This window comes from Sardina pilchardus, chromosome 16, assembly GCF_963854185.1.
Source record: "Sardina pilchardus chromosome 16, fSarPil1.1, whole genome shotgun sequence".
Taxonomy (NCBI): domain Eukaryota; kingdom Metazoa; phylum Chordata; class Actinopteri; order Clupeiformes; family Clupeidae; genus Sardina; species Sardina pilchardus.
In genome coordinates, this window is record NC_085009.1 from 18466554 (window position 1) to 18479200 (window position 12647).

The window sequence follows — 12647 nt, forward strand, 5'->3', positions numbered from 1 at the left end:
CGTGGCGGGGTATGTTGACGCATTGCGCATTACGTGCTTTGCGTGATGACATATTAGCTACTTAAAGTGATGGTGGTTCATTCACACAGGTGCGTGCGGCGTGCTGCTCTCAGAATCATAACTTAAATGTACCAAGTACCGGATAACATCTGATGCGTGCGCCCAAAGTGAAGCCAACACGTTTGTTCTCTGGGAAGAGATAATGGTGAGTGATGTGTAGACTGCGTTAGCAAGATAAGGTTATCCCATCTAATAATAGACTTGCTACGCGAGTTGCATAATTGTAGGATAGTCTCTACCTAATTGTACCGTTACAGGCTAGTGTTCAGTAGCAATGAAGTTGTCATATACTTAGAAATTGTACTGAGCGAATAGGGCACTCATCAGCTGACTGAGTCATATGATGTCAGTTTGCCTCGCTTTGTCAGTTGTTTAGATTATAGAGCCTCTTATAATCGCGTGTGTGTGGCGTTACACCTTTTGATTGTATAACATTAGTGTCAAAATAGGTAAACATGGCTCCTCTTAGTTAGCTACCTGTTGCTAACTCATGCATAGCTGGTGTACTGAAGCGGCACGACCTATGTCATTCTTCACTTTAATGCGTCTACCGTTGTTATACATTTTTTAAATTCAAGACTAGAGGGTAATTATTGCGATGATCAAAACCTTCCTCAATATTGTTCAAATTAATAGTTTAATAGTACTGTCATAGTTTCGTTTTTACATCTGTGATGTGGGGCGTAGCGGAAGAGGCCAAAACGAAAGGACAAAGTTCTTCACACAGTCTAGATGGCAAATTCTAGAAATGGCTCAAAGAAGAACTGTTTACTCTAAATATAACCTGGTATTGCATTTGTAACTGAGTGCAGTGGGCTACGTGTGTTCTAGTGTAGTTAGTTTGGCCTACATGTCAGAGAGGGGAAGGCAGTTTTTGTTAGGTGTAGGGTCAGGTGTCAGGTTCCCTCTCTTTGTGCCAATATGAAAACAACAGGGATATTTCTGGATTATTCTGAACAGGTCCATTGCTTACCAACGCACTCATTCTGCCTCTCAGAAATGTATTTAAAATAAATGGCATATACGTAGGCCTATCATTCACAGCAATCTTTCAAGACTGATACAGTCTTGATGAAGTGTGCCCATTGTGTCAAATCAGACACAATTCAGGAAAATGGTTGCTGCACTGTGTAGATAATATTTAAATTCTAAGTCTAAGGCCTGTAAAATAGCCTATTTATGTTGTATTCCAATGTTGTCATACATTTGATGTATTTGTATCTTTGATTTTTGATTGATTTTATATCATTTTACACTCTCAGAAATTCCTATTATGGAGGCCATATTTGAGCATTAATATCTTGACATGTATTATTACTAGCCTGGCCAAACTTTGTAGTGTAGAGGGGAAGTCAGATATGTTCTCAGTATGACTGGACTGTAAAAAGTTTCTACTGCATGCACATTCATTTCATTTTAAAAGGCCCTAGATATATAAAACACACTTGCTTGATTTCGGTAAACCAGTTTCCTGTTCTTGGCTGTCTAACCTGAGAACACCCAGACCCTCACAATTGTACAGTTGGGAGTGGGTATGGAAAACGTTAATTGACACTTGATTGGTTAATTATGAATTCCAGTAGGGGCGTAACTAGTAATGAAATTAAGCCAAAATTGGTGCATTAAACTCTTACCAAATCATTTCTACAGTGTTGCAATCTTGTTAACCTAAGTTTTAAATGCAGTTGTTTACTTAATTCCAAAGAAATACAGGTTCATGCCGGATTAGCGTGCCTGTGTGTTAGGGACATTGGAAATGGTTGTCAATGGCCTCTTGGCCAGACTGACCTGCAGAGTAATTCCCAAATTTGCCGAAAGGTCGTACGGGTATGCCCAGGCTAATGGCTGTCAATACACGTTTGAAGACGAGTGCTGTACCAAAAACTTAAGAGATACGAGTCTGTAGGCAGCTCTAACTGTGCGTTCACACCAAGACCGTCAAAAGCGTCAAGAGCGCCGGAAATCATTCATTTTCTATGGAGAGTCGGCGTTGCCGGCGTCAAAAGTGTTCTGGGCGTGAGTGTGGCTTCATGAGCTTCACGGGCGTCAAAAAAAAGTTGAGCCTCAGTTAATTTTATGGTAATTAGCTATGACACGGCTCGGCGTCAACTAATCTGAATGTCAAACTTGCATGATTGCTGCTTGTGGTTTGTCCGAATGTTTCACGTCATGGCTTTGACGCTTTCAGCGCTGAACTGAGTTGAGCGTCGGGCTCTGAGCTTCACCAGCGACTTTGACGCTTTTGACGGTTTTGGTCTGAATGCACAGTTAGGAGCACTGCTCTGCCAATAAGTTATAAGTGATTTTACTGTAGTTATACCACCTTTTTTCTAAAAGCTCCAGCCTGTGCAGTGGCTGAACAAATTAAGAAAGGAAGGATTTTCGGTGAGCACATGTTTTCGTACAGCTGAAGCTGAAGAAAAAATGCATACAGTACCTCACAAATTGACAAAGCCCGACTAAGTCTAAGCCAATGCAACATTGAGCAGTAGAGTGAATGTATATTCTGCAGAATATTTAACCCAATTTAAGATCTCCGCAAAATCTGCGGTCGGAGCTTTATCCTCACAAGGGGTTAAAGGTCCTCCTATTTCCTATATGTAACAATTCAATCAGAATAGGGGTTCATCCTTCTCAGTAGATGACTGACATCTTAGCAAACCAATAAGGGATATGACATCAATCCACCTTACAAAGTGTTTTTGGGTGTTGTCATGGAAACCTTTCTATCCTCAGATAAACTTTTGCCCTCTTTGCTTAATTTTCTTGTTAACCAAATATACCCGTGAAGCTACGGTCACAACCCAACCCAATAACTGTCCGCAACTGCCATATTCTTCAACTGGCAGACTGCATTCAGCGAAATAATGAACTGACAGACAGACTGCTGGTTATTAAAAACCCTGAGTTATGTAAAATAAATAGCTGATGGATAGACTGAGGTTAGTGAAAACCTGAGTTGTGAAGAATAAATAGCTGAGGGACAGGCTAACATCTCTCTGACTGCAAACACTTGTTGTGTTCATAAGGCCCCTCTCTACAGACAGTAGAATCTTGATATTTAATCCTCTGTGTAAATTCATTTTAAGTTATTGGCTAATATTAATTAAAGCAAGTTTCCATGAATTAAACTCATTCAAGTGTTTTTGGAACATGCATGTATAAACGTTAACACACTGACTGCATGCATTGAGATAAATCACCTGCTGAAACATTTACTTCACGCTTTTTGACAGCGATGTCAAGGTAAGCTAGTAAGGAAGTGCACATAGCCATACAAATCTGGTGGTATTGAGGGTCTCATAAACTCATTTTGTTGTATTCACCTTAATAATTCTTTTGTCTGCAAATACAATACATATTCATGGCAATATGCATCTATCTCAGCATAATCTGATTTGACACAGAATGACTAATAACACGCACGCACGCACGCACGCACGCACTTAAAGTTACGCACTCCTCATCTGCCTTCCCCCCCCACCCCTAGATGGCGCTGTGGCAGGAAGACTCTTCCAGTATCCTGGAGGATGAGCTGACGTGCCCTGTCTGCTTGGACCTGTTCCGTGACCCCCACCAGCTGCCCTGCGGCCACAACTTCTGCTTGCCGTGCCTGCAGCGCCTCGGCGGGGGCAGCGGCCGCAGTAGCCTAAGAGGCTCCCTGTCTTCCTCCTCCTCCTCCTCGGTTCTGCCAGGCCGTATCCGCTGCCCGGAGTGCCGCAAGCAGCACCGCGGCTCGGCCGGCGTGCAGCGCAACTTCAAGCTGGCCAACATCGCCGACGGCTACCGGCAGAAGAGGGACCAGCACGGGGCGGCCGCCCAGCAGGGCGCGAGCACGAGCGGCGGTGGCGGCGGCGACGCTGTGGCCCGGAGCGCGAGGCCAGGCCGCGCCAGCACTCCCATGCACTGCGACTTCTGCCCCCAGCCCTCGGACGCCAGCGCCGGCGGCTCGCGGGACGCGTGCCCGTCAGATGTGTCTTCCTCCTCCTCCCCACCTTCCTCCTCCTCCTCCTCCTCTTCCCCTTCCGTCTCTCCCTCCTCCTCTTCCTCTTGCGCCACAGCTGGGCTGGCGGTCAAGATGTGCCTGAAGTGCGAGGTGTCCATGTGCGTGGAGCACCTGCGGCCGCACCTGGAGCTGCCGGCCTTCCGCGGGCACACGCTGGTGGAGCCGCACGCCGACCTGCGCGTCCGCCGATGCCCGAAGCACGAGGAGGCCTTCCGCTACTACTGCATGGAGGAGCACGTGTGCTTGTGCAGCTCCTGCATCGTCGTCGGCGAGCACAGCGGCCATACCATCAAGACCCTCAAGGACACCGTGAAGGACATGAAGGTAAGGCCCGAAAGGCTCAGGATGGGACCAAGTTAACCAAGGTTACCTACACTGTCTTGCTGTGTAAGCTACTACAGTGAGGGTTAGCTATCAGTTATTCTACATTAATGAATAGTTTAATGCTCCATTATGCAGGAATTTCTCACTTTTTGTTTTTATACAAAACTTGTTATCTTCTAGATTTTCATACCAAAATTCCTGATTGCTCCATTAGGCTAATATTGCTTAATATTATTAATATTGCTTAATAATATTACTCACACTGTCACTGTAACAAGTGCTGTAAAAGTATGACTAATTATGTCACACACTTCCTATAGATTGTTCATTCTCTATTAGTCTGTATTATTAGCTTATTAAATGTGACAAAATATAACTACTAGAAAATGATTATGCTTGTTTTCATATAGACTTATTGGGTGATCTCCTGGTATTTAGAGAACAGCATACATAAGATTGAAATGAAAGACCCCATTGTATTATTGTATTCAAACTTCTAGTCTCTAGAGTCTAGAACTGTGGTGAAGCATTGCCCATTGTCAGTATGTCATGTGATCATTTCAAAACACTGGGGACTGTCATTATGACCACTCTCTCTACCCCCCCCCCTCTCTGTCCCATAGTTCACATTACAAAAGCAACTCCAAAGAGTCACCAGGAAGATTAGTAAAGTTGAAAAAACATTGCAGGACCATAATGATCAAGAACGGAAAAACAAGGTAAAGTATACTAAATGCCACGTACACACACACACACACACACACAGAGAGAGACACACACTTACTGCTGGTTCAGCAGGGCAAACATGATTGAAGTTGTGTAAGATGCTTCTGCTTTTGGTTCTCTTTTCTGTTTACTTATTTTCAGTTAATGACATGTTATTCGTGAGGGGAAGGTCAGCTTGCAGTCAAAACCACTGCTTTGTCTGTGTCCTGCTTCTGTTGCTCTTTGCTCTTTGCTGCAATCTAAAGAGAGTGGCCTTGCTGTACACGATAAAATGATAATGAATGCAGAATGTCAAAGGTCAGGACTGGTATCAACATGGGCGGCAACCCAGGAGCTTTATGCTGCATGACAGTTTTTGCAAGAAGGTCAATAGATTGGTGTCCAAATTGCATTTAACTGCAAGCTGTTTTTCAGTGATTAGCAGCCTGTCTGCTCACATCATGACAAGAGGTTTCGATTTCGATTTCAAAATACAGTTTCATATTGAGGTAGAGCAGCCAAGTGCAATGCATTGTTACACCATGGTCAGAGATTTGTACAACTACAGTAATTTCCTGCAGGACAGTGTTTTATGCAAGTTAAAAAGAAACAAAACCATATTAACACCATATTAACTGCCCCCCTGTATTAACCTCATAGCTGAAGAAATGTTGCAAAATCAATGTATAAGCCGCAGCTTATAGTCGGGAAATTACGGGTAACTACATTTTTGTTTTTGTTAATGTTCATTTTCCCGGAATGTCGTGTCTCCCCACTGCAGGCGTTCCTGGACGATACGGACCAGCGGGTGGCGGTGCTGGGGGACGTGCTGAACGTGCAGGTGGCGGGGCTCCTGACCGCTCTGCGGGAGTGCACCTCGGCCCACTGCGGCGCCGCCACGGGCAGTGCCCCCCAGTCTGAGGTGCAGCATGCCCGCGGACGCATCGCTCGCGACCAGGAGAGCCTGCTGGGAGTCCAGCGCAACCTCCAGGGCCTGATGGACGAGAGCGACCCTTTCACCTTCCTCAAGGTGTGTGTGAGTGTAATTGTTGTGTGTAGGTGTGTTTGTGGGAGTGCGTTTGTGTGAGCGTGTACTTATGAGTACCTTAAGTATGTATGTTATGTTAAGTTTTCTTAACATACATAGCTTGTTAAAAGGACAAGGCTTAATATATTTTATTGGTCTAAAATGGCATCCACCAAATGTGTCTTGACAACTCACACGTGTCATAAGCATCATCATCATCTCCCAATAAAAACTTAAATACAAAGAATAAGATGCTTAGAAGAACTATGGTGTATTTTTAGGTTTAAAAAAAACCCTCAAATGACCTAGAAATGGCAACAGAATGTGAGGAAACAACTGTTTTGACGTAATGTCCAGATATTCTCTGAAGTTATCATGCACAACAATTGCAACGGGCCGGCTTTCTTGAAATGCCATGTAATAGCACATTTTACCACGAGAGGACACTCTGACTTTGTGCACTGTACAAGTGAATGCAAAAGTGGCTGCAATTGGACAACTCGAAACCTACAGTATTCCACATAGTTCCTTTCTTGTGTGGTCATATCATGTGTGCATCACGTACCCCCTCTGAAACTCAGAAGGTGTTAACGTCTCTGTCTTGGTTAGACTGAGCACCACCGCGAGATATTCACGTGATCAATAATATCACATGCAATGTAATGACTTTCAGTTGCACATTTTTTGAAGACACAGCAGCCCAGATCATCTTGAAATTGTGTTTGAGAGTAAATTGCATCAAATCCTCTCGGCCCCTCTCTTTCTCTTTCTCCATCTACATAAAAGAATCACTCGCAACATTCTAGGTGATTCAGACTAAGCCTAAGACTATGTAACCTATAGCCTACATAAAGGTGCAGTCCACTCAGAAACACCAAAAATTTTAACGTTTTGTATTGTTGTGGCCTTGTATCCATAAGACAACACTGTTTTAACTGTCATAATCATGTTTTGTAATTGCCAGCTTGAATCTATTGATGGTTATGTCATATTTGAAAGCCTCAATCAATCCATTTCTTTCCACAAAACTCACATTTTTTTTTTTTTTTACCTCTAGGAGTATCACACAACAGGGAAAAGGTAAGCATCTCACCTAGCCACTTTCCTGTCCCTACTGTCCTGCGGCTTATACACAATGCGGCTAATACACAGGAAATTACTGTATGTGTTGTATGTAGAGCGCATGCGCTTTTACACAGGTCGCAGTCTATTAATTTGGTAGACCAGTTAATGACTTTGGCCGTAACTCTAGTTGGAAATTCTGAAAGACTCTGATTTGCAGCTTGTAAAATACTAAAGAGAGGGAGGATACATTTTGTAGACTTCATTGTTGGTTCACAAGTAATGTTACCCATACACTAAGTCATTGACGAGATTTAGGAATAGGAAAGATTATTGAAACATTATCTTTTAACTAATGCTCCCCTTTAAGGTTTACTCTAAAGACTAGTCTTTCAAGAATCTTTCTCAAATCATCGTCAAAGTATTCTGGTGTAAAGATGGCTTTAGGTGGATACATAATAAGACCTTTGCTTCTGGAGCCGGACTTTTCCACCTGTGCTCTGAATTACCTACCTTGCCAGCTTCATCGCTGCCATGCGTTCCTGGATTTCTCCCAGAACAGTTCTGCATGTTCTGTTTAACATATAGTGTTTTCATATTTTATTTAATTGTTTATAATTATTATTACGATATTTTAAATCTCCGTGTCCACTGCAGGATGCGGCGTCTCTTGAGGAGGCCGCTGTACACCCCGGACTTCTGCGGCGTGGACACCGAAGCGCTCGCCATGAGCATGGAGAACAAGATGGAGGACTTTCTGATGTCGCTGCGACAGCACGGCAATAACTTCATCGACACCGTCTGTGAGTATATATTTACCTACTGGTTGTTGTGGTGATGTCGTATTAGGAGGCAAACAAATTGGTACAAGTTTGTAAACGTAAGCCCAAACCTACTGTAGTACTCCCTTCCCCCTCTGTATGCTCTTTGTTGGAGGTTGTTTGTTTGCTTACACACTTTAGTGTCTGAGAAATGTCTCTGTCTGCCTTTTGAATTCATGGCTTTTCCTATAATAGGAATGGAATTAAAAATAAAAAATAAAAAAGAACTGACCTGACCTGCAATTTGTTTTTAAAGTCATTGCTACTTGTTCTCAATCACTAAATGGGTTGGGACCTGATTGGGACCACTGCTGATACAACATGAAGAATGTTCAACTGCTGTCAGTTTTAAATCAAGATTTAAACCAAAATTATTTTCAGTTGCTCTCTCCTAATCTGATCTAATGCATTTACTTTTGGGCTGTATGACTAAAAGCTTATGGCTTTTCCCCTTAAGCTTTTTGGTGTCCTGTTGTGTTTTGTCTGTGGAAAGAACATTGAATTGCCTTGGTGTTTGACATGCGCTGTACAGTACATTGCATAAAATGCCCTTCCTTGCCTTGCCTTGGATTTCCCCAGGTTCCATGCATGAAGAGGAACAGGGGGAAAACTACCACAGTGAGAATGACAATGAAGACGAAGACAACGAGGATGATTTTGAAGAGCATCACTTCAGCGATAGCGATGTTGAGGAAGATGACGAGTCCAGTACAGAGGAGGAAGAGGAAGAGGAGGAAGATGATGGAGACCACAGTGGATCAATTGATGACTCCTACAGCCCAGAGGAAGAGGAAGAAGAAGAGGAGGAGGAGGAGGGTAACATTGATGAGGAAGAGGCGGATGACGATTCCTCATCCGATTAACCTGGCCATATGTGTAAACCTATCTTCATGTCTGTTTACATACATAATATGTGATTACTATTCTAGACAATTGATGGCCATATTCTGTGTAGCATTTAACAGGGTTCCTAAGTTTACTTTGAAATCTGTTGAAAATGTTGGTTAATTGTACCAATTGTTAAGCATTGATCCATAGGAAATGTATCAGTATGTATGTTAAATGAGACTAATGAAGTTGCAGACTATGGCCATGTTATTCATATGCATAAAATGCAGATATTTGTCTTAAGGTTAAAAGAGGTGAATATTCAATATAGATATTATTTTTTTGATAAATATTTTTGAAAATCTGGGGAACATTTTTTTTGTATATTAATCTTTTAAAATTATATTTTTTGAGATGTTATCTATTGTTGCTCTATTGTTCTATTATCTATTGTTATATGATGCCACTTTTGTTAAAACACAGTAATAAAGAATACAGTATTGTTTATGAGTTTGAATCTTTGTTCATGGTTGCACTGTGTGTTTGCAGGAGGTGACTTAGACTCATTCATCACTCTGCTAAAAAACGTTTTAAAAAGGTTAACAAGGTAACCTCCATTATCTAGATTATGTATCTCGTATGCATGGAATATTTTGTCAATTGTGTGATTGATTTGCTTTTATTTTTTTTATCACATATACAGTACAAAGACATTTACATATTTTTCAACAGATTTGCATCTAACTCCACATTACTGTAAGTAAAGCAGAAAACAAAACAAATACGGAGAAGCAGTTTTACACTCAATGATTATCATTGTGAATTGAGAAGGCTTGCATAGTTTCTTTCAGTCCTGATCAAGTTTGCCAGGTATCTCCCTAGTACAGAAACTTGAGGAGCTCAAGTCTGGTAATGTGGTTATCCTAGTAGCTATATTTCTTGAGCCTCTGCCCCCTTCCTTTCTCAGAATCTGCAGCAGAGACTTGTTCGTCTTGGTGGCAGTGGATCACACCCCTACTAGTACTCGGCTCTCTTTTTGAGAAGTGAGTTTGTAACTGCAACTACAGTATATGTAATGTCACGCTGAATTTGCAGGGATATTGGTCTCGTCAGCTCTTTTTCTCCACGTAGTAAATTAAACGAAACCTGAGGTAAAAATATAGAGGACGTGACATTGGTGTGTCCTTAATGGTAGATATGGGCTTGCATGTAGTCATTTGAAACACTTTTATAACTAGAGTTAGTAGAGTTAGGAAAGTAAGTAAAGTATAGAATAAGACTTGGAATCCAATTTTCAAAAACATCTTTATTCTCACATTATCAGTGACATAGTCATCATTTCATTGCTTGAACAATGTCAGATGACAACAGTTTCAAATACTGTGAATATGAGATGTTTACTTTCCATGTCATGATCTTTTGTTCTCTACATCATGTTTTACAGAGTTTTACAGACGTTCTACAAGGTGAGGATCCACCTCCTTGAGGACCTCATAGAATCCCTTTTTCCACAGCAAGTAAAGTGTGATTATTTTCAAAATTCTGTGTGTCTGGTATCAATGGCTTGCCTCTCATCATACTGAACTCTTGCGTGCACCAGATCACTGAGAATCAGCCCTGGGGAGGCAGTCGACGATCCAGAGCTGCCTGGTGCTGCAGAAGAGACTACGTACAGGGGACTACAAACGAAACTTTGAGCTGGTAAGTTGCTCAAAACAAAGCAAATACAAAGCCCTTTACAACAGTCATGGCTGAAAGTGTTTTTTATTTCTAGAAAATTGTATTGCTCTCAGAAAATTTTTTTGTTATACACATAAATACATGTGCATATGCTCCCCACTGTACATACATACATGATATATATCTTTATAGGATGGACCGACGTCATATTGAACCCTATGGATTAAGGCATGTGACTGAAGTTCATGTGAGTCAAGGCAGGTGAGCAAATACAATATAGTGTGTATATATGAAGAGGTGCAAAACCCTCCAAATGTCACCTCCATCAAAAATATCAATGGTGAGTGAACGCTCTCCACATACTGTTTCTTTAATCCACACAATACGTTAATCAAATAATTTCACTTCACAACCCCCTAAATACCACCCTCTTAATGCTTAAAAAATATCGATTTATAGGCTCAATAAAAGACAAGTGGTCAGACGGCTTTAGAGGGTTTTTCATCTGATATATAAAGTATATACTGTATCAGAATAATGCTCAGACTTCCTAATTGCCACTGCTTTGGCATCTACCTCATCTCTGTCTGTTGGGGAGACGATTTTGTTGTCAAACTTTGATGACAAAATTACACCAAAGTCAACTTGTTTTCAATGTAATGTCATTTAACTTAGGCTTTTCCAGTGATGTGCGGTAGCAACACGGCACACTGCAGGCTTTTTTAGATATTTCAATCAAACCTTCAGAGATGTAATGCAACAGTACATAAAAGAAAAAAAGTTTCACTAATTTGTTATCATTTTCTACAATAGATGTTGCTAAAGCTATTAACTAAACGGGTTCTTATTAATGCATGACTCATCTGATTAGAAGAAAAGGTATTTGCAAAATTGTGTTATTAATTATTGCTGTTCTTGGTCCTCAGATAGACATAATAAACAAATACAAAGGTCATAAATTAAACCCAGTGTTACACAGTTACACAGTGGCTCATCTGGGTCCGGCCTGATTGTCTTCAGCAACTTTTTCAACAGTTTCAATACGGTGTTCAATGTGTGGCCCAGGTTCCGCCAGGTATCGTTGTTTTCAGTTTGATCTGTGAAGCTGTATTTCATGTCTTCTCCCCGTTCCAACAGGTGTGTAACCAAAGCTCGTATGTCTTTCTCCTGTCTCATAACTGAAGGACTCTTTGTCCCCTAAAAGAGATAAGTAAAATAGCTTAGACAGAAAATATAGCTGATTTTTTACTGTATAACAAGACAAATGATTATTTGTTGTATGCCACACTGGAAGTCAATATGAACACCATATCAAATCAAGCATTCAAACTATAGGAAACAAACTTACTGGATACTTTGTCTTCTGCCATCTGTCTCCTAGTCCAAAGCAACAAACTATGTGTTTTTTTGAATGCCTTATATGGCAAATATGGTAATTTTATATTCAAACAAGAATGTAAACATGATACTTGAAGAGTGGATAACAATGTGACTACTATTACTGTCACAATTTAAAAGGGCACATCAAGATCATGCCTACTACTACGGTCAGAAAATGATAGAAAAAAATGTGGGAAGTGACCAAGACATCTGTGGGACATTCAACTTCTCCACAGGACGTTATAAAAGGCAAAGTTCAGAACAAGTAAGGCTTTATTATATCAAACAAACAAACTGAGGAGTACCTACTGTATAGTGTACGTTACACCCAGAGCACAAACACATACTGTAAAGGATTGTCCAATATAATATGACTCAAGGGAAAGTGAGCTGCAGTAATCTAGACGGGACATAATGAAAGAGTGAACCAAAGTCTGCATGTGCATCATTATCACAGAGGGGGGGTCAGAGGTGGGCAACGATACAGAGGTGAAAGAAGGCCGCCTTATGGCCTGTGCAGACTACACGATTTCCGCCTGATTTTGGGTCGAATTTGTCGTGACCGACAAGTTTACGGCGTCATATCCGATTTCAAATGGTCAGGCACGACATCGAACGCGGAGTGAATCTTATAATGTGACATGCTTCACGACTTGCGATTTGTCGTTCTAGACGTTCTAAAGCAGCCCGACAAAAAGACTGGCTTGTCAGAAATTTGTCGGGAGTCGTATGACGTCGTATAGTGTGACATGGT

General features: G+C 41.4%; 1 protein-coding gene across 1 annotated transcript; it reads left to right on the forward strand.

Moving 5' to 3' along the window:
* Positions 1–80: 80 nt before the first annotated feature.
* On the forward strand, positions 81–9338 carry zgc:92594 (uncharacterized protein LOC436996 homolog). Its single transcript, XM_062516909.1, has 7 exons — positions 81–205; positions 3551–4390; positions 5014–5109; positions 5877–6125; positions 7180–7202; positions 7842–7987; positions 8585–9338. The coding sequence occupies exons 1-7, from the start codon at positions 203–205 to the stop codon at positions 8866–8868; spliced, it is 1641 nt and encodes a 546-aa protein (XP_062372893.1). The 5' UTR covers positions 81–202; the 3' UTR covers positions 8869–9338.
* The last annotated feature ends 3309 nt before the right edge of the window (positions 9339–12647 follow it).